General features: G+C 62.1%; 1 protein-coding gene across 1 annotated transcript in view; it reads right to left on the reverse strand.

Annotated features, from left to right (window-relative positions):
- PLXND1 (plexin D1) overlaps positions 1-21,662 on the reverse strand; it is a 42,660-nt gene that overhangs the window by 11,871 nt on the left and 9,127 nt on the right. Inside the window, exons 2-19 of the mRNA XM_037523296.2 lie at positions 14,395-14,571; positions 13,413-13,544; positions 13,090-13,190; positions 12,880-13,009; positions 11,867-12,044; positions 11,589-11,697; positions 11,082-11,184; positions 7,462-7,566; positions 5,482-5,571; positions 5,192-5,285; positions 4,145-4,299; positions 3,012-3,163; positions 2,207-2,306; positions 1,990-2,129; positions 1,340-1,507; positions 1,171-1,261; positions 728-991; positions 475-624 (exon numbers count right to left, since the gene is read on the reverse strand). Coding sequence (XP_037379193.1) covers positions 475-624; positions 728-991; positions 1,171-1,261; positions 1,340-1,507; positions 1,990-2,129; positions 2,207-2,306; positions 3,012-3,163; positions 4,145-4,299; positions 5,192-5,285; positions 5,482-5,571; positions 7,462-7,566; positions 11,082-11,184; positions 11,589-11,697; positions 11,867-12,044; positions 12,880-13,009; positions 13,090-13,190; positions 13,413-13,544; positions 14,395-14,571 — 2,439 coding nt within the window. The remainder of the gene's footprint in view (positions 1-474; positions 625-727; positions 992-1,170; positions 1,262-1,339; positions 1,508-1,989; positions 2,130-2,206; positions 2,307-3,011; positions 3,164-4,144; positions 4,300-5,191; positions 5,286-5,481; positions 5,572-7,461; positions 7,567-11,081; positions 11,185-11,588; positions 11,698-11,866; positions 12,045-12,879; positions 13,010-13,089; positions 13,191-13,412; positions 13,545-14,394; positions 14,572-21,662) is intronic.

The following is a 21,662-nucleotide window of genomic DNA, read 5'->3' on the forward strand; positions in this document are numbered from 1 at the left end:
CCTGGCTGCTGTCCTGGACCAGGGAAGTGGGACACGGGCCTGAGCACATGGGGCAGAACCGGGGCTGGGGGGCGGGTGAAAGTCTCAGCCAGAGCTGTCCTGGAGCAGCGTGAGCACCCCATCCCGCGGGTGCCGGCAGGGCCAGGCAGAGCAGGAAAGACCCCACCTTCCGGGCCCTCTCTGCCGCTCCTGCTTTCCTCACCTCCCCAGCCAATGTGGACAGCAGCTCAGACTCCACTGGCACCAAGTGGGATGGAGTGGGGGTGCAGGGGGAGTCACCTATGGCCTCTGAAAACCCAGTCCCATCAGGCCGAGCTGGACTGACTCCCTCCTTGCCCTTGGGCAGGTCAATGGCCTCAACCTCCTCAGTCACGGTGGGGATGCGAAGGCCTGAGCAGTGCGCATGACGATGCTCGGCAACGCGTGCGGGGAGGGGTGGCGCGGCCCGCTGCCCCCAGAGCCCTGCCCACTCACTGTGATGGGAAGCTGCCCCTCTGCTGTGCCCAGGGACTCGTTGACCGAGCAGTGGATGACTCTGTCCGAGACGATCTGGATGTCGCAGGCCACCTGGCCTATCTTGACCCGGTACTCGTGGCTCTCGAGCCCCAGGCTGTCCTGCTCCTTCTGTGGGCACGGAAGGGGGGTGCTTGTGGGGGAGATGCCCACTGAGGCCCGTGGCTGGGCCCACCTGCCCCTGCCAGCCCCCCCGGCCCCTGCCGGTGCTCACGTGGATGACCAGGGTCAGGGGCTCCCCGGGGTGGTGCTTGATCCACTTCTCCCTCTTGGCTGTAGAAAACTGTGGGTCGGGGAGGTAGTCCAGGCGGAACCTGCTGCCCCGCTGTGCCTCCTCAGGGTCCAGCAACTCCTCCGCCACGGCCAGCTCATCCGCATAGGCCCGCCCGTTGATGAAGAAGTCCACTGGCGCCGACGCATTGCTCAGGGCCCCCGGGGACGGGCAGGTGATGAGGGTGGCGTTCAGAACCTTACAGAGCTGGTGGAGAGGGCCGGGGTCAAGGTCAGGGGTGGGGGCGGACAGAGAAAGGGGAAAGAGTGAGGGTTAAGGGGACAGATGGGCGAGATGGGGAGACAGACAGGAAATGGGGGCCGGCCTCGAAGCGAGGCCCAGCACGTGAGGACCCCCAACCCTGCCCCAGGGCCCCGCCGACCGACCGTGGGCTCCCGGCCGATGCGGTGCACAGCCATGGACACGTTCTGCACCATGTGGAAGCGCTCGCCAGCCACCGTGATGGTCCTGCCGCCGCTGTGAGGACAGCACGCCCGTTACCCCCCGCGGCCCGGAGGGGGAGGTGGGCTGGGACCGGTGGGGGCCAGATCTCACCTGACGGGGCTTCGGCGGGGGCTGATGGCCGTGATGACCGGGTTCCGCATGTACCAGAAGGTGAGGTTGCCACTCACGCAGCCGCGGTGCTCGAAGCGCACACACACGGGCACCGAGGCGGGCAGGGCGCCCCCGGGCACCGTGCAGGCGATGCTGGCCTCCGTGCGCCTGCGGGGGCACGCCGCGTCACAGCCCCCCCCCAGCACCCTGGCCCCACTGCCACGGCCCGGGAGGGCCGTCCTCCCCACCCTGGACACCCCCCTGCTCCTTGGGACCCTGCCCACGAGCTCCCAATGCCCCTCCTCCCCGCCTCCTCCAGGAAGTCTTCCCAGAGTGCTTCTCCCGTTCCCGGCGGGCATGGCTGCCGCCACAGCCCTGAAAGCACCGACTCTCTCCCATTTGCTGGAGGAGCCTCTGCTGGGCTCATCTTGGCTTCCCCAGCAACACCCATCCTGGGGCCTGGTACACAGTAGGAGCACACTAAAGGCAGATGCTTACTCAGCACTCCTGGCCAAGCCCTCCCACAGCTCACTGCTCTTGTTCTGCCTGGGTGAGGAGACTGAGGCTCGGGGCGTACAGCCAGTGAAGGCCGAGTGGCGCTGTGCAGGGCATGACGGCCCTGTGGCCCTGCCGGGGTCCCCGGGGCTTACACAAGCTCTGTGCAGGGCTCCGTGTCGTTCACCAGGACCTGGAGTTCCGAGCCCACGTGGAGGTCACTCCCGTGGATGGTGATCCTGGTGCCCCCAGCCTTGGGGCCCATGGCCGGCTCCAGGGAGTGGACCAGGGGCAGCTGTGGGGAGAAGGCAGGGGTCAGGCCCCAGACTGCGCGGTGTGGGGCAGGTAGGATGGCAGGCTTGGGCCACATACCACGTAGGAGAAGCGCTCCCGAGACTTGCCCTCCTTGGAGGCATTCACCGTCACCACGTCTGCGAACACCCCCGGGGCTGGGCCCGTGGCGCACACAATCCTGGGCGGGGGGCAGCTTTGGTCAGGGGGCAGCCCGCGCATCCTGGGCTAGCCAGGCAGGCACTGCCTGGTCACTCCCTTGCACAATGACACCCCATCCCTGTGCTCTGTGACACTTATACCCCATCAGCTGGAAAATACCACTCTGGGCCTCTGGGCCTCAACGTGCCAAGCTAGGGCCAGGCTCTCCTCTGGACCACCCCCACCCACAGCTCTCCCAGAGCTCCGCAGCACCAGAAGGGGGACAGGGGGTGTGGCAAGATGGGTGCCGGGGCATGCAAGAGTCCCCAGCCATCAAAACATTTGCTGAGCAGGAGACTCCGGACTTATCTGCAAGCCAGGAGTACGGCCTCCCGGAGGTCCAGCTTGCCTGTTCAGGCTCGGTTCTGGGGGCCCCATGGGGCCAGGCGCCACAGCTGCAGCCCCCCACCCTCTTAACAGCAAATTTCTCTCATCACAGCAAGGTTTCTGTGGTGGCAGGGAGGGCCCAGGGGAATGCGGGAGGGCTTCCTGGTGGAGTGGGCACTCAAGGGCAGAAGGGTGTCCCTATAGCAAAGGCCTGCCGTGGCGGGAGTGGCTCAAGCACAGCCCGGGAGACACCCCAGAGGGGCGACTTCTGGGGCGCAGCACCGTGCTGGGGAGGGCAGGCTGGGGAGAAGGCCGTGCCTCAGGGGCACTGCGGGTGGGGCAGGGCAGGGATACTCACTCCTCCGACACCGTGTATCGGTCGGCCAGCGGCTCACAGGCCACACTGCCGATCCACACGCCCTGAGCCACGTCGCTGAACCGTCGGCCCAGGTTCCTGCCACGGATGGTCAGCCGGGTTCCCCCTTCCAAGGGGCCGCTCAGGGGCTCAATCTGCCAGGAGACCAGAGAAAGGGACAAAGGGGTTCTGAGGACTGTGGTCACTAAGCACGTCCCTGGGACTGTGCATGTGTGTGTGTGCGTGAGCGCGTGCATGTGTCTGGGGCCTGGGGGGTCTCCTGGGGAAGCCTCGGTGGTCATGTCTGACCCCCAGAGCCCACATCCCAGCAGCACCGCCGGGCCTGGGACAAGCCCCTGAGCTGGGATGCGCCCATCAGGCTCCGCCCCTGAGGCTCTTTCTACGCTCAGTCTTCAAAGTGTCTGCGCTCACGCCAGTGCCTGCAAGATTCCGTTGAACTTTCCTTGGTCTCCAAGCTCCTCCTGCTCACTCGAGGCGCGGACCTGCCGTCCCTACACCCCTGTGACTCCCTCCCTCGCACCTTCGGAAACCTCCCTGTTGACGAGGGGCTGCTAGTTTATATTTGTTTTGCTTCGGCATCTGCTGGGATTCCTCGCTCCAGTCACGCAGAGCTGGAAATGCCCAATATTTGTCTTTACCATTCTGACTTGCTTTACTACACATAATTCCCCTGAGCTCTTTCCATTTGGCTGTTACCGCGACATTTCATCTTGCCTTATGGCTGCACAGCGCGCGCTGTGTGGACAGACCACATCTTAATCCGATGAGAGTTTTGCTCTTAGCTGAGACTCCAGCTCTGGGTGGTCCAGTGACCACACAGGGACGCGGCCTCCCGTGACCCGGCGGTGAGCAAGCGCTCGGCAGCCCCTGCCTGCTGTTTCTGCATCTCCCACAGCACCCACACTCTCCTCTCTCCCTATAAATTGTTTATTGCCTTACTCATCACCCCCACCCCCGGAGGCACCCCACCTCCGCCCCCCCCCTTGCTCGCACAGCATGCGCTCGGTAGGTAACACCGCCTGTGTGTGCAAGGCCGGCCATGCGTGTGGGGGCACTGTGGGGGTGCACATGCAGGCCTGAGGGTGCACACGGCTTCCGGGGGTGGGGGGGCTCACCGTACGGATCTCAGGGGCGGGGCAGGAGCCAGGCAGGGGCTGCAGAGGGCCCCGCAGGCGGCAGCCATCACTCCACACACACAGGTGACCGAGGTCCTCGCGGCCCAGGCACTGGGAACAGTCAGGGCTGCCCATGGCGCAGTTGTAGACCTCCACTGGGGGGAAGGGTGGCACAGTAAGCCCCCCACTGTTCCCTCTGTTCTCCCTCTTACTGCGGTGTCCACTCACAGATGGGTCTGGACCCACGAGGTGCATAGGACCTTCTCCACCCCCACCCCCATGGCTGAGCACCGTGATCCACCAGCCGGAAGCCGCTGTCAGTCCCGTAGGACAGATGACACTGAGGCTCAGAGAGGTGGAGCAACCTGCCCAACGGGCACAGCCTGCGCGCAGCACAGGGGGAGATGCACGTCCAGGCCCGAGTCAGTCTGTTCACCCCCTTAGCAGAGCTCCCAGATGCCAGGGAGCCAGGGAGCGAGGTGGGATCTGTGGGCTATGTTAGGGTCCCTCAGCACGACCCCTGTGTACAGGCAGGGCTCCCCTGGGCCTCAAATGTGTGGGCTGGTTCTGGTGCCCTCATGGTGGAGATGTGGGGGGCTCCAGTCCACTAGGGGTGGCGGAGACTCCCCATGGACTCCCCATGGACTCCCCTTGAAGAGCTGATTCAAAACATCTATGAACACAAGGACACCAACTGGCATCTGAGGGTGCTAAGTGCCCCCAACACTGTTGTAAGGCTTTGTGTGGGTCCTCTCAGCCAGGCACTCTGCCAAAAGGCATGTGCCCTCGTTTTACACTGGAAAGGGAGGCTCTGCAGGGGAGGGTGGGAAGCAGCAGGGAGCTGCCCCAGGGCATGGCACTGGCTCAGTCCCTGCTGAGAAGTCGGCAGAGGGAGTGCCCGCTAGGAAGGGCAGGGCTGGGAACCGTGCTGGGGAGTGACGAGATGAGACAGCTGGGGCTGCATGGTGAGGACTGGCATGAGCTCAAGGCCGAGTCCCTTTGTGGCTAAGTCCCCTGTGGCCACAGGGGGTGCAAGGGGGCTCCCACCTGTCATTGGGTCAGGGCTGTCCAGAAATCGGGCTGGCTGCCCCTTTAGTTGGAGGCTGAGTGGAAACACCTGGCTCTTCTGGGTCGTGTGCAGCTGCAAAAAGGTAGGAAAGTGCATGATGGGTGTGGATGACATCTGGATCTACTGAGGGAGGGGCTGTCATGGAGATGGATAAGGGCAAGGCTATTGGGGATGGGGCCAGGAAGAGGAGGGTAAGATGAGACGTGACAGTGCAGCATCTGGAGCTGTGCAGGTCCCCCCTGCTACCCACCAGAGCCACAGCACTCACCACCACTTGGTTGCAGCGTACAATTGATTCGTTCACCCACACAGCCTCGAAGATCTCCTCTGGCCCAAAGCTACATTCTAGGGCTGCACCCTATGGGAAGCAGGGCAGGGGCTGAGGAGAAGCAGGTCAGCACCCAGCGCCCTCCAACTCCATCGGCACAGCATGCGCCGCTGCCCTAGGGAGTGAGCTTGGTGCTGCTTTGCCTGGGATGTGGCCTCCTCTAGAATGAGCCTCAGGGACACATTGCCAGTGTCTGAGAGAGGCAAAGAGTGCGTGAACACCCAGGACTTTGGCTTGTGATCTCCATGCCCCTGAGCCCCCCCACATCCCCAGTGATCTAAGCTCATGACTCAGCTCCTGAGGTCCAGATGCTCTCGCATGACTGACATCCAAGGTTTGTCCCAGGGAGACTCCGCCTGCCCTGGAGCCCCACGCCTGGCCATACGCGCCAACTGTCAACACCACAGACTGTCCTGCCCCAGGCCTTGGCCCAAGTCCGTCCTTCTACGCAAACAGCTGTTCCCCCCACCGCCCCAATTTAATACAGACTCAAATTCCAGTCCAAATGCCCCATGTTCCCCAAACACCCCCCTTTCTAATCAGGGGGTGCCCCTCATTTGCTCCTTTTTTCATTCTGCAATGAGTTTGTGGGTATGTGCTGGGGGCTAATGTCTGCCCCCCCATGCTCCCCACTCTGTGTCTAGCGCCACCTTTTCCTTGCCCAGCTGTTTGCCCTGTCCCCTCATCACCGGTGCGTCTTGGGGCTCGGTCTCTGATAGGGGCAGCAGATGGCAGTTCAAAGAGCTCAGGTTCCAGCTGCAGACCCCAGTTCAAATCCCACCTCAGCCACTTCTTAGCTGTGTGACCCTGTGCAGGCAGGGGCTCCCCTCTCTGAGTCTGCATAATGGGAAGGCTCCCTTCCCACAGGCGTGCTGGGGAACGAGGCTGTGTATGTGTGGTGGGCTGCACAGCGGTGCTTAATATAGGCTGGCTGTTATTAGTATGCAGGAGGCACCCAATTAATGTCTGTTGGCTGAATAAACAGGGTCCCCTCCCCCAGCCCCATTTTGCCCTTGGCCTCACACAGGCCTCCGAGGAGCAACGTCACTAAATATTTGCTGACTGAACAAACTTGATTTTGCGTGTCAGGCTGAACCCCTGCCAGCCTGTGGCAGAACTTCCTGTTTATGTCCCTGTGGTTGCAGATGTGACACCATGAGGAGAGAGCAGGCGGCGGCCCCTGGCACCTCGTGCTGAGGCTAGCACAGGAAGGGACAGGCGGACAGGCTGCTGCTCTGTCCTTGCTGCGCTGAGCCGGAGATGGGTCTGTCCACTCAGGTCCAAGCTCTGTCCTCAGCTCCTCAGGACAGGTTCATCCCAGGGGCCTAGGGCTCCCCCAGATGCAGGCTCAGCCAACAGGGCAGCTACAGAGCCTCAGGGTTCCCTCCAGGGGGCAGGTGGACCGGGGTCACTGAGGGCCAGTGAGGGCAGACACCCAGTCACACACCCGGAAAGCAAAACCCAGGCCCCGGGCCCAGAGCAGGCCGCTGGGGCCCCGTGGCCAGGGGCAGCGCTCTCCTTCCACAGGCCCGGTGGCTCCCAGAGGCGCTGCCCTCCCAGGGCCCAGCCCCAGGCCTCCCACACACCCCAGTTGCCCGGCACGTGGCTCCCACGTGTGGCAGCCCTCACGGGCCTCGGCTCCCCCATGGAAGCGACAGATGGTGAGTCCCCAGGAGCTGGGGAGGGGGGTGGCTGGCAGGCTTCCAGGACTTGTCAACACTCCTCCAGGAGGGACCCGGAGGGGCTGCGTCCCCAGATGGGGGAAGGGAGGGGGTGCTGGTGGCAGGGAAGAGCACTTGATCAGGAGTCCAGGGCCAGGGTTCCAGTCCAGCCCACGGTGTGCGACCCGATCTAGTCCCCCTTCCAGTGCTGTGCAGGTCCCCCCACCCCGGACCGTGCCCCCCTCGGCCCTCCACTTACTTGGAAGAAGGCAGCGTTGGCCACGGGCACGGGAATGCTCTGGGAGCCGCCTGTGGGCACGGGCGCCAGGGGCGCAGGCAGGGTCTGGGGGCAGTCCTGGGGGCTCTGCACCCAAACACAAGGGACACGGGCGCGTTTCAGGAGAGACAGGACTCAGGGCCACCTCAGCCGGCCAGGTGGCCCCGCCCCCCGGGACGGCGCCGGGTGGTGAGCAGGCCCTGGTGACAGCTAACATCATAAGGGCCTCTGGCACCCAGGGTGCCACCCACAGCTTCTTCCTCCGGCCTCACCATGGCTCTGGGGCAGGTTTTATTGGCGCCATTTACAGATGAGGAAACTGCAGCACAGAGAGATGACATGACCTGCCCCGTGGAGGAGCCGGCGGCCCCTCCCTGCCACGGGCCTCACCTTCCCCAGCCGTACCATGAGCAGCTGCACCCGTCTCTGAGACTCCACCCTGCTCTGAAACGCGGTTCCAGACTGAAGTTTATCAATTCAGGGAAAGGAAACCCACGGGAAAGTGCACTGTGAGGGCCGCTGCGGGGACGGGGGTGAGGCCCTGGAGAGCCACACCCACACAGGGGGGCACTGCCTCCAGCATGAGGGGCTTCCAGCCCCGCTCCCTCCTGCCCAAGCCTGGTCAGGGAAGGACCTGTTAGAATCAGACCAGCAGCATCCCCCACACCCTGGAAATTACCATCACACCCACTTTACAGACTAGGAAACTAGCAGGAAAAACAAAGCAGTTTGTCCAGGATGGAGCGGGCAGCACCAGAGGTCCTCGTTGTTCAGCTGGTGACCGGTCACCAGGCCAGAAACTTGGCCCGCGGGTGTCCCCAGGGGCCGGGCCTGGCGTACTGGCAGGGCCTTGCTGGGTGCGGCTCCACCAGGGCTAATGCTACAGGCAGAGGGAGCGGGAGCTGGGGTCCGCTCACTGTCAGGGCACGCAAGTCGCTGTCCCTCTCTGAGCTGTTGTCCATCCGCTGCCATCTCGTGCGTAACCCCCCTGGAATTTTAGGGACCAGGGCCCACATGCTTCCAATCGGGATCTGTGGCTGCTGCCAGTTCTGCTCTGCAGCTGCCGTGGGGCTCTGTGCACCCTCATGCTCACTCCGCCCGTGAGTAAGTGGCCAACGGTAGGGGCAGGCAGTGAGGACCAAGGCAGGGAGCTCCCACAGGAGCTCCCCAGAGGCAAAGACCTGGGGCCATCCCTAAGGGTACCCACTCCCCTTGACCCTATAGCCGAGGCCATTTGGGTGCTTAAATCCCCTCTACAGAGGGGAACTGAAGCCGAGAGTCTGGCAAGTCCCTGCGCCCTGTGGAGCCACCCCGATTGGCTGCCCTCCCTGGCCAGCTGCTGCATCTGCTGCCGGCCTCAGGCCCCCATCCTCAGCTCTAGTGTGCCTCGGCCTTTGGGGAACCTCCCCCAGGCCTGTGGCTTGGAAACACTGACCCTACTCCCGAGTCTCAGGGGTGGGTGGTTGTCTCCGGACCACTGTGGCCTCAGCAATGGTCTCAGGGAGTGTAGATGACCCCAGTTCAGCCAGAGAGGCTCAACTATGGGACTGCTGCAGAATCAATGAAAAGGAGAAGCCTTTCTTGTTTCCTGAGGCTGGGGGGGAATCGGGAACCTATCTGGAGGTCATCCTGCCCTCACAAGGGAGGGCCTGCATAAGCATGGAGTCCACCAGAGGGGCAGGAAGCCCGGATGACATTGTTGGGTTCCCTGGATCCAGCTGTGCATGAAAGTGACTCCACCTCCCTGACCTCACACACAGGAGCTAATTAATCTTGTCGGGCCAGGTTGAACTAGGGCTTCCCTGCTGGCATCAGCGCCTGCCTCTTCCACCCCAAGCCAAGCCATCCACACCTCAGAAAGAGGCCAAGCACAGGACAGGCCAAATCTGCAGGCTCAAAAAACCACTGTTGACTGACCACACTCCAGGCAGAGCCAAAAAGGCAGGACACTAGGAGCAGGGACAGACACAGGGTAGCAGCTCTGGGAGCTGCAGCAAACCTGGACGTAGGCCCGGCACGCGTGGGTTCCCAGAGGGCCTCCCAGCCCATCATCAGAGCAGAGGAGGAGGTGCCAGTGGCTCCCTTGTGGGACAATCAAGGCTGGCAGATCCCTCACAACTTTTCTGAGGGTTCCCCCAAGTTCAAGCATCAAGAATCCTCAAAGAAAAGCCGTCCCCTGCCAACCCCTGGCCAGCAGAGCTGCAGTCCCGCATGAGAGTAAATTATGGAGGCGCTGCCACAGAAACACCTCCAGGCTGGCAAGTTCCCATGCCTCTGTCTGGACCAGCACAAATTTCTCCTCCCCAGAGAGATTCTCTCTGGCCCTCCCAGCAGAGTGGCCACAGCCCCTGAGGAGCACAGTGGCCTCTTAGTGAGCACCTCCGAACAGGGTCCCCTCCCGAGTGTCTGCTCCTTGCTTTGAGTTTCTGAGGGAATCCTCTGCAGAGGCTGGGGTTTCAGATGCTTGGGGCTGGAGGTGCTGCTCTAGGCCCTGTGCCCAGGCTGGGAGCCCTGGCTCCGGAGGGTGCACTGGATCCCTCACTTGCACTGCCCGGAAAGTGGGCAGGAGCACTTTTTCCCTGGAGAGGAGCTACAGGCCGGGACTCACTGCCCCAGCCTGGGCCCTCACAGGCCTCATAAGACAGGGGCCGGCAGCCAGATCTAAGCGGAGAGGAGCCGTGGTCTTAGGACCCCACCCCCAGTCCAGGTCCCAGCAGCCTGCCAGCCAGTCTCAGGAATCCCATGTGGTCCTCCCTGGCACAGGCTGGGATGGCCATGGAGGCTCTTTGGGCAAAGGCGAGAGACTTGCCCGAAACCAACCAGGGCAAGGTATGCAGCCTCTCCGTTTTTATTTTTTCCCCCAGTCCTCTCTCCCTGCCCGCCCGGTGTAACTGCTTAAATCCAGCCTCCTGTACCACTGGGCAGGGCCTGGCCCCCTGCCAGCAGAGAATCACCCTACAGGGCCCCAGGCACTGGCATAAGCAAGACCTCAGAGCTTGGGGTGCCTGAGGCCAGCTCAGACGCCAGCCTACGCCCGCCCGGAGCTGCGGCATCACCTGCCCCGGGCCCTCCTCCCCTGGGGAGGCCGAGCAGGGGCCTTCCAGCACCACCCCTGATTTGGGGAAGGCGGGCAGCATGTGGCTTCTAGGCCAGATGGGCTCAGATTTAAGGCTCAAATCTAGAATTGCCCTGACCTCAGGGCCGAATGCCCTGACCTCCCCCGGCCCCAGAGTAACTGAACACGTCAGGTAAGACGGGAAACGAGCCAGGACCGTGTCCCGTGTGCAGAGAAGGGCTCCTTCTGCAGGCTCTCTGGAGGCAGCCGAGTTGAAGGGGCCATGTTTTCACCCCAAAACACCAAGTCTAAGAATCAGTCTCTGGGGAGCAACCAGAGACCCGAGAGGTGCCCAGGCTCCATCAGAAAGCAGAGCCCGGGGCCATCAGTGTGGCCAGCGAGAAGGGCTGTTAAACGCACGCAGCTGTTAGAGAGCGCCAGGGACTCAAATTTAATGACCTGGAAATGTTCTGAGCATATTAAATGGAAGGGAAAAGGTAATCAAACAGTGGGGCGGAGGGCACCCCAGCCCCGGGGCCCGGCTTACCGTGGGATTCGGGGAGGCCTCACACCGGGACTGGTTGGAGACACAGGCGTGCTGCTGGGTGCACCAGAAACAGGGCCAGCGCGCCGACAGGCAGCTGGTGCAGCTGGAAGACAGGGGGGCCCTCAGACATGCGGCTCCCCACCCCCGCCCACCCCTGCGCCCAGGACCCAGGACCCAACAAGCAGGTCTCGGCACAGGCCTGCAGGAGGGCCTGGGTACTTTGCAGGTAGTGAGTTCCCTGCTGCAAGAGCTCTGCGGGGAAACAGACAAGGGGGCTCTAGGAGACTGACTAGGCATGAGCAGCACTTGTGTCTGCCCCCACCGGCCTGGGTGCCCGCAGGGGCCGGGCCCTGAGCCAGAAGAGTATGCGGCGGGAATAAAACGAGCTGGCCAGGGAGCCAGCAAGGGGGCTGCTGCCTCTCCCATGCCCTCCTGGACGGCAAAGACCCTTCTCTGTGCTCTTCTGCTCCTCCCACTGTCCAGAGACCAGCCCCCCGGCCCACTCACGCCGTGTGGGGGTACACTTGTCCCGTGCGGCTGCAGTCGTAGATGGTGAAGGTGGCCCCAACGATGTTCCGCCCGTTGACCCTCACGGCCATCTCAACGGTCACGTGGTCTAGAATGGACCAGGGGTGCCAGGGAGAGGATGAGGGGGCAGGGTCTCGACGGCTGTGATTGCAGCACCCGCGCCTGCGAGGCCACCCTCCCACCCCTTCAGGGCTGGCCCGGCCAAGGGACCCCTTCAGCAGCAGCCCCGCCCAGCGAGGGATTCCAGGGATTCGGACCTTGGTGAGGCGGGAAGGGCGGGAACTGGCCCCGGGGCAGGAGGTTGCAGTAGGCGATCTGGTGGCCAAAGGCAGGGCCCGGGACCCGGGCCACGGTGCGGGTGCTGTTCCCGTAGTCACAGGTCATCTCCATGCCGCTGAGGCTGGGCAGGCTGCCCGAGATCTGCAGGATCATGCCCTGGAGGGGACGGACCCTCAGCTGGGGGGCGCGGGCCACTCCCCTCGACCTGCCCCACCCAGGCAGCCCTGGAGGAGGGGGGTGTGGGGGCAGGACGCCAGGCCAGAGGGCGGCATCCCACGTGTGACCCTCTGGGTTTCCACTTCCCATCTATAAAATGAAACTGATCATCTTGGGTGGCCCAGGAGGCTCCTGGGACCTCTCTGGCCCCCGATACTCTCCAATAGCAGACCCTGCTCCCATCTCCCGGGTGGGGCACCCTGGCAGCAACCTCTGCCCACTTCTGCCAGATGCTCACCTTGGCTCAGACAACTTGTACGGTGACCCCCACCCTGACTCCCTGCTCTGACTGCACCCCCTCGCCACCCCCAGTGCCGCTACCACCTTCTCCATGGCGGTCATCACCATCTTAACCCTTCTGCCTGCTTCTTCCCTTACCCGGAAGCATGTCAGTCCCTTAAGAGCGGGGGTGTCTGTTCTGTGATGAACGGACTGGGGACACTGGTCTCAAACTGCACCTGGCACACAGTAGGTGCTCATGGACATATTGGTGGGTGGGTGGGTGGACAGACATGCCCACACCCAGGGCACCTGGCGAGCTAAGATGTGTAACAGGCTCTGTGACATGCACTTTTGGGGAAAGGGCAGAGAGGAGGCCAGGGCCCCTGGGTCCTCAGAACCATCATCTCCCAGGTGACAGATGAGGCCTGCCAGCCTCAGAGATGCCCCCAAGGGGGGGGGTGGGTCTGTCCATCCCCAGCACCTGCCCCCCTCATCTCCTGGGCATGGGCAGGGGGGCAGCCACAGCTGTTCGAAGGAGGAGCCCGGGACTCACAGGGTACTCCTGGCGCACGTCAATCTCGGCAGGCAGGACGCTCATGGCAGGGCAGCGGCCCGGGCCCTCACTGGCACTGGTCCAGAAGTGAGGCTGGCTGGAGTTGGCGCAGTCCTGCTGCAAGGTGCACCTGAGCAGCACGGCAGGTCAGGACCCGGCGGCCACGCCCCACCAGCCCCGGCCTGGCCTGGCCCTCCCCGCGGGCCTCACCGGGTCTCCAGGGTACACCAGCCGCAGTAGGCGTCGGCCGCCCCCACGCAGTCCCCACAGGTGGTGTGCACGGCGCAGGCGGCCACCTTCACGCGGGCCATCTGGAGGCAGACGGGGCCCAGCTCAGGGAGGCTGCCAGCCCCTCCCCGGGAAGCCAGCATGACCAGGGCCGGGTGAGGCTGGAAACTCGGGGAGACAGGCTCCCCCAAAGAAATGGTGTCTGCACTCGGGGTGAAGGTCAAGCAGGCAAGGGGTGTCTGGGGAAGAAGCAGCGTGTTCAAAGGCAAAGCAAGCAAGGGATCTGGGTGCTGGGGTGGTCTCACCTGGTGGGACGTCATCAGGTAAAGGTAACTGGGGTCGGTGGGATCAAACTGCATGATGGGGTGCACGGGCTCCCCGTAGGCCACTGTCACCACGCGCCGGCTCACCACCTGCATGCTCTCGTTCAGGTTGATCTGTGGGGGCAGAGGCATCAGCAACTATGTGCGGGGGGCGTGTCCAGAGCAGGGGGGAGACCAAACATGGGGGCTGAGGATGTACCCCCACCCTCAAGCCTGGCATCTCTCCCACTGCTGCTAGTTGGGGGCTCCCACTCCCACCGGGCCCCCACACCCTCCCCAGGCTGTGGCATCTGCCCAGGCAGCTGAGGGAATTGGATTATGGGATCTGAGTCAATTAGGCGGGCCTGGTGCTCTAAGGAGCCGCGCCAGGCGGCTGACTTTCCCCACAAGGGGTGGGGGGTCCCGGAGGGGCAGGTCCAGCCCTCACCTGGGGCCCACCAAGTCTGTCCTGCCCCACCATGGGGACACCAGATCCTCCTGTGCCGGCCTGGCTGTGGCTATGGTTACCTTTGGAAGCCAGTCCCCTGGGTTGGGGGGCCAGTGGTGAGGGGGAAGAGACGAGTGTGAGCACCCCACTTGCCAGGCTATGGCTCTCTCCGGGGCAAGGCCCCACCACTGTCTTGAGAGGCAGGGCTACAGCCATTCCCAGATGGGGAAACAGAGGCCCAAGATCAAACAGTCTGCTGTGACAGAGCCCAGAGCCTTAAGCTCAGTCTCTCTGCCTCAAGCCTCGAGACCCAAGAGACGGCCTCTCAGCCCTGGCCTCCCTCCTCTGCACAGCGGGTCTCCAAGCATCATGAGCCAGCGCTGAAGAAACAGACGTGAGAAATGCTTTGTAGACTGCAAAGTGCTGGGAGGACACGAAAGCAACCAACAGACCTGCAATGGCCGAGCAGACAGCCTGGCTGGCTAGGTCCCCACAGCCCCTTGCTGCCCCCCAGTTCAGCCTGCACCCCAGCCCCACCTTGAGCAGCCGCCCACTGGCTGTGCCCAGGAAGACCACCGTGTAGTTGCTGACGCTGGCCACGGCCACGGAGGACAGGCCCGGGGCTCGGAACACGGGTGTGGCCTTCAGGGGCTGCAGGATGGACAGCGGGTGCTGCAGGTGGGCGGCTCCACAGTCTAGCTGCTCTGGCTGCAGCTGGGAAAGAAACAGCATGTCAGAACCCAGTTCTGGAACCTTCCTCTTCTCCCTGGCTGGCTGGCAGCTCAGCCTTCAGCATCAGAGTTTTGAAGTCTTGCTACCGCTTTAGAGGTTCAGCTCTGGAATGAGCCCAGACATCACACATTCCTGACCCCAGACTGGCCCTGACCTTGGTCTCAGTCATGAGCTGCCCCAAAGAGATGACCAGGCAGAAGGAGTTACGTGAGGGAGGCCAGGAGGGCAGCAAGGGACAAGGTCAGTGTGGCAGGAGGCCAGCGCATCAGGACAGAGTGAGCTGGGAGCTGCCCCTCGTGACAGGGCCCCATCAGGCTGACCTGAGGCATCCAGACCAGACCACCAGAGGCATCCTCACCTCTCCTGCCTCGGCCATGTCTCCATGGCAACCATGCGGCTTCCTCCTCCCAGGCCCCTGCTCTGCCCCAGCACCACCAACCCAAAGCCCAGAACCCCACCAGCCTCCAGAATGAAGCCTGCCCCCTTCCCCAGGCACACAGCCCCACACACATCAGACAGACGAACCCAGGCCCAGAGTGTCTCAGCACAGTGTGGGCAGTGACCCAGTCTCCGGCCATTCCCTGGGCCTTCTTGGTCCCTTCAAAGGTTCCTTCTGCACTTGCACAAAAATACAAAACCGACCTCCAGGAAGCACCTGGTGAAGGCAGTGGTGCAAATCCCCAAGGATGCAGACACTGCAACGGTTTAGAACAGTGGATGGGACAACCTCAGAGGCCAGTGGGACTGAGCCCAGAGGGGCCATCCCGCCCCTTGGTGACACCCCAGATCTGCATCCATCATAGCAGAGACGTGGAGCTGAGAAGAGCCTCAGGCTATTCTGCCACCATTTTGGTAAGACTTTATCAACCACAAGGAGTTCGGAGAGTAAACAAAACAACAGGCCACATTTACAGGGAACTGAGCCTGGACCAGGCCCCATATCAACTCCCTCTGAGGGCCTCTGATGGGGAAAACAAGGCTCAGAAGGGCAGTGGCCGCTGGAGGGCACCGGTGGCAACATCAAGCCTCTGGGAGCGAAGCTGGCAGTGGACTTGAGTCCTCGTCTCGCCCCCTGGACATCGGGATGCGGCATCGGCTCTAGCCAGGACCCGGGGTCACCAGAGCGCAGCGCTGGCGCCAGCTCCGGGAGCAGAGGCTGTTCTGCGGACGCCTGAGCCGTGGGTGCGGCACCGCACCGGCCCTGCCCAGAAGCTCAACTGGTTTTTAAGAAAAAACAATAAACATGGGTCCTTCTGTCTTTGGGCAAATAGACTCAGCTGCAGACCAATGGGCTTCCAGGCGGAGGAGGGGGTTAGACCCTGAGCCAGGGGCGTCCTGGGCCAGAACCCAGGAGTGGGTGGTCTCTGCAGAAAGGCCGGGGGCGACCTCGGCAAGACCCTGCCCTTCTCTGAGCCTCGGTTTACTCAGCTCGAAGCCGCCCGGACCTGCAGCAGCCCCGTCGCGGGGCTGGCCGCTGTGACTCGAGGTAGGGCTGCGGCCGGGCCCACCGCACACCGCCAGGCGTCCGCGGGTGGTGCTGCTCCTGCCTCACTCCCAGGCGGCTGTCTCTGAAGTCACTGCTGTAAGGCAGACTTTGGGGCAAATCATCGCTACCTCAAAAGCTTCTGATCCGCCTGCCTCGGGCCCCCGGACGCAGCCATGCTCCCCCAGGCCCTCGTCTCTGACCACACCTCAGCGTCTGCCCCTTTCAGAAGGGAAAGCAGGTCTCCCCAGCACGCAACCCGCGAGAGTTTACAGACACTCAGAAAAAACCCTGAACCCTAAATCCTCCGTCAGGCCCAGGGGCCTTCTGAGTGCCCCCCTACTCTTTAGCTCCTGCCCATCTACTCCGCACCCCTGCACCCCCTCACCCTCCACCCCAGCCCCATTTCTGCTCCTCCAACATTCTAGGCAGGGTCCAGCCTCGGGGCCTTCGCCCCGGCTACCCCCTCTGCAGAGTGTCACTCCCCAGACAGTCCCAAGCTTGGGTCCGTCGTGGACGCCTCTGTTTCCTCACCCTGTGTGTGCCCATGGGGGGCCCTGGAAAGAGCCCGCCCCGCAGCAATCCTGCCGCTGCCAGGAGGAGGTGAGGCGGGCTCCGTCTGCGCGCAGGCAGGAGAACGGGGCGTTGGGGCCAAGTCTGTCCCGGGGGACATTTTTCCTAGGGGTTATGTAATTTTTCTTCACTGAATATGGATTATTTGCGTCATCAAATATTAAGTTGTTTTAAAATTAAAATTGTAAGTCCTTGCCCAGGGGACATGGCTTCCCTCCCTGAGCTCTGGGAGGGGTGCGGAGGAAGGGGGGGCCCTAGGGGGCCCCCAGCGACACTTGGGGTTTCTGTCAGCCAGGGTGGGGGGCCCTGGGAAAAGCCAGGCCAGAGGCCCAGCTTAGGGTGAGGTGAGGCTGGGGAGGCAGAGAGGATGAGGGCGCACGCCGGGAATCCGGCTCTCGCCTGCCCGCCCTGACGTTCACAAGCCATTAATTCTGCACCGAAGGAATTTTCTAAAAAGCCTTTCCTCTAACTTTTTTTTTCTTATCCTAAAAATAAAATTTAAAAAAAATTTAAAGGAGAAGTAACTCGTCGGCTGCTCTGAATGATCTGTGCTCTGAGGGGGAAGCTGATCCCCAACTGTCAGGAGAGGTCACAGGACTGCAAACTGGCAGACCCTGGAAGCGGGACAGACAGGCAGGCGGGTGGGCGGGGAAATGCCTCCTGCTAGGGGAGGGGCTGCAGGCCTGGAAAAGGGGGACCAGGCAGCTCCGGGACCAGGCAGCTGTCCTGAGTGAGCATGGCCTCAGCCAGACCTCCGGGACATTAGCACTACAGGCCACAAGTACCATCCCGACCTGGGACGCTGCCTGAAATCCCTCCATTAGCACCCACCTGCCTCCAAGTCTCACTCAGCTTTAGCCTTTCAAAACCCCATTCCCTGGAGAGCAGGGAGGTTGGCCTCTCAAAGCAGCCCCTCCCAGCCGCAAGGCTACCTTTCCAAGCGTAAGACTGGTCAGGCCCTCCCAGACCAAAATCTCTGCTCTAGTTCCCAGTAGGCCTTGGACTGAACCTGGAGTTGAAGGCCCTTCATGATCTACTCCTAACAATTGCTCAGGCCTCGAGTCTTCTCTCCTCTGCCCCCCACTCGACTCCAACACACCATTCTCTGCAGTTTCTCAAATATGGTCACACTTTCCTGCAGGGCTTCTGAACCTTTGTAATGCTGTTCCCTCAGCAGCCAATGCCCTTCCCACTCCTCTGAGCATGCAACTTTTCTTTTTATTAAGATTTATTTATAGAAGCACTGGGTACAGTCAGAAAGAAGCACAGGAGGGTGAGAGAATTCACCAGAGCCAGAGTGGGGAACAGAACAGGCAGACTAAGTACACTGCTGAGGGCAGCAGCGGGCGCGGCAGGAGAAGTCTGTTACGCCATGTGGGACCCTCGCTGGCGGCTGGGGATCGAACCAGCACTGCAGAGGCTGCAGGCAGCTTCACAGCCCAGAGTTCAACCACTGCACCACCGGGGAGGTCCTGAGCATGCAACTTTTTAGCCAGCCTTCCAGATGGGGCTGATGAAAGTCTCCCTCCTTATGGGCACTCGCTGTCACTTTCATTTATTAACAGTAGCACACGTGTGAACTTCTCCAGGGCAAAGATTGTGCTCTGGGGTGGGTGTTTACTAATGAAAGGAAACAAATTTTAACTAAAGTGTGAATGACTGTCTTCAGCTGCTTCCTTTCCAAGCAGACAGTTTGAGAGCCACACCACTGTGCTGGAGAACAAAGGGAAAGCTGGGGGCGACTGTCTGCCTACTGTGTGTGACAGCATAGGGAAGGCAGGTATTCAAGCTCAGCAAAAAGCTGACTGCTACTTTGGGCCCTTAAGAACCTCAATCTATCCCTCTCAAAAATGGGATGAGCAACAGCTGCTGGTTTCAACTCTGCTCTGCAAGCAGGACACCCCTCCCCCTCCAGCTGGCAGCCTCCTGGGCCCACGCTCTCGGCTCCGCTGCTCACCCATTAAAACTCTGATGTATTGATTTCACTACCAACTGTAATTGTGTTGACTTTCTCTCCCCAGGAAGCCAGTTGGAGCAAGAGCCTCAAGAGCGCATCTTCCCAGGCCTCGAGCATCCTGCCTGCAGGCCCCACTGAACCTCATTCACACCACAGGTGGCACCAAGGCAGAGGCAGCGGCAGGCACCTCGGGTAAAGACCCCCCCCCCCCCCAGGTTCCTGGTTCCTTTGTTCCAGGCCTCCCACCCTGGGACCTTGGGCTCGGGGAGTGAGCACCTTCCTGGCTCAAGTTTTCAGTCACTACTGACTGGTAATCGTAGGAAAGTGAGCTTTCTCTGCCGAGGAGATGCAAATGCAGGGAACACTGGGTATTGAGCTCTGGGGCTGAGCCGGGCCCTCCCACTGACCCTTCACAGCCGCCAAGCTTTCAAACCTGCAAAGCACTAAATGCAATGGGAGATCTTGGAAAAGGACGCGAGTAAAGTCTAGAGTTTAGCTGAGAGTAAAGTACCAAGTTTGGTTCTAGTTTTGACAAATGTACCAGGGTAACAGAAGGGCTCGGCACTGGGGAAGGCTGGGGAAGAAGATACAGGAGCCACTGCACTATCTTTGTAAGTTTCCTGTACATCCAAAATTATTCCAAAACAAAAAGCTTAGAGGAAAAACTGCAAAGCAGGTGTCATAACCTCCACAGCTCCACAGCCTTCAGTGGCTCCCCAGTGCCCTCCCTGTAAACCTGCTTTGCTGCTGGATCCTCCAGGCCCTGTCCCCACCCCTACCCCCACCCGACCCTCTGGGGCCTCCTCATCACCCATCCACCAACAACCCTTCTCCCTCAGCTTGAATGGCGAGATCGGCCAGGAGAAGGCCCGGAGACAGGGCTGGAGGAGAGGAAGCCCGCAGGGCCAGCTGGGCAAGTGATGGGGACCTGACAGGGACAGTCCTTGGGAGTCTCCGGCCAGGTCTGGGCACTCTTCCTGCAAGCCAGGTTAAGAAACGCATTGACGCCTCGCCATCCCTCTCCCCATCATCTCTGCAGGCTCTGAGGTCAAAGGGTGCAGTGTTCTCAAGGTTGCCCAGCTGCACAGGATCAGGAGCCACACCTGCGCCTCCCAACCCAAGCCCCTCCCTCCCACACCAGCCCTGTGGGGGAGCCCCTGCACCCTGACCACCAAGGCTGCTGGCTCTACTGGGTGCACCACTGGGTATACCCTGAGGGCCTACTGTGTGCTGGCCTTGGGAGGGCAGGATGGACTGTGCTCTGGAGGGGGAGCTCTGGCAACAGTTCTAAGCCAAGGAGGAAGCCTCCCGCTGCCCAGAAAGGAAATACCAGCACCTCCCGGTGGGTGAGCAAGACGCTGGCTTCCTGGAGGGGGAGGAGGGGATGGGCTACGGGGCCAGAAAACAAGGGTCAGCGAAAACAGCTTTGAGGAAAGGAAGGCACAGAGACGGGCCGAGGCTTCCTCAGGACACACAGCACAGTAATAACCTGCCCTCCTGCTCCCCGCAAGCTGCTGAAGCAGGCAGAAAAAACGGCCAACAGCAAGACACACGGCTTCAGAGAGGCCTGCCTCGGTTTCCCCAACGCTGTCTCTGGAGGAAGTGGGTCACCCAGCCGGGGGCACTGAGGTCATCCAGGCCAGCTGGGCACCATCTGGAAGGGCCATGTGAACACGCCAGGCCTCCCTGAGCACGAGATGTCCATCCACCCGCCCACAAACAGCAGGCCCTGCCGCCACGTCAGACACGGCGGCCGGGCTGAGGCCAGGGCCTGGGCTGACTGAGGCACCAGGCAGAGGCGCCTCAGCCGTCGGGGCACACGTCTGTCGCGCTCCCATCACAGATGAAGCCGAGTCCCCGGCTCCTTACTTGGCTCACTGCAGGATGCCCATCCCCTCTGAGCCTCAGCCCCTCATGTGTGAAACAGGACGATGACAGCACCACCGATGACAGCACCACCGGCAAGGGCTCTGCTCACAGCATGAGGGTGTCAGCAACGTTCTCAGCCAGGCAGGCCCCGGCCAGGGCCAGGGGACTCCCAAGGACGGAGAAGCCCCCAGGATGAGCCGGTCCACGGCTTCTCCCAGCCAGGATCTGAGGCTGGGGAGCACCCCCGCCCTCACCCAGGAAGGGGCTGGGGAGCACCCCCCTGCCCAGGCCCGCTCAGCAGCCTGGGAATCACCGCCACTGCTGCTGACTCAAGCCACTGCGGTTGTTTGGTTAGCTGGACGCGGCCCCCCAGACACCCAGCTCCCCCTTCTCCAAGCTGTTTCTCATTCCGGCCCGGCCTGGCCCCATTTCCAGCCCTCCCCCCCGGTCCCGGAGGAGCACAGTGTAGGCTGGGCAGCCAGCGACTCTTCCTTGTCCAAAATCCTTCCCTCCTGCCAGCTCGGATAGGGGCCGGGTGGCTGGGGGACAGAGGGCTGCGACTCCAGCCCCTCCTCATCCTGGAAGTTTCTGTCGGGGCTTCTTCCCCTGAAGGGGATTGAGCCAGGAAAGCTGAGAACCCAGCTGCCTGTCCCTCCCGGGCACCCTGGGCCTTCTCCTCCTGGGACTGGCAGGGCCTGGAGACTGGTGCACGTACTCCCCCATTGGTCCCCCGGGGGTGCTGGCCTCCATCCCAGAGCCCTGGAACAATGGCCGGTGGGGGCAGCTGAGAGGACAGGGCTGGCTCAGGCCCCCAGCAAACATCTCTGGCCGGGTCCCTGTCCCATGCGCCGGAGACATGGAAGTGACACATGGCCTCCCTAGGTGACCACATCCCAGCTCAGGGACCCACCCCCAGGTCAGGAGCAGAGCAGCTTTTAACAATACAGTCGCCCAACAGGGCAGTTTTAAGCAGCTACCGGTGAACTTTGTGCAGAGGCCTCTGCCGGCATTACCTCACTTAACCCTCGCCACGCCCTCATGAGGCAATCCGTTTACAGCAAGGGAAGCCAAGGCACAGAGCGGTGAAGTGACCTGTCCGGTGTCAGCCAGCCCGGCTGACCTGGGCAGTCTGGCTCCAGAGTCGTGGCCCTGTTCCCCGGCCTTCCCACCACTGTGCTGTCAGGCGTGGCC

This window comes from Talpa occidentalis, unplaced genomic scaffold (genome assembly GCF_014898055.3).
Source record: "Talpa occidentalis isolate TD23 unplaced genomic scaffold, MPIMG_talOcc4v2.1 talOcc4.10, whole genome shotgun sequence".
NCBI classification, from domain to species: Eukaryota; Metazoa; Chordata; class Mammalia; order Eulipotyphla; family Talpidae; genus Talpa; species Talpa occidentalis.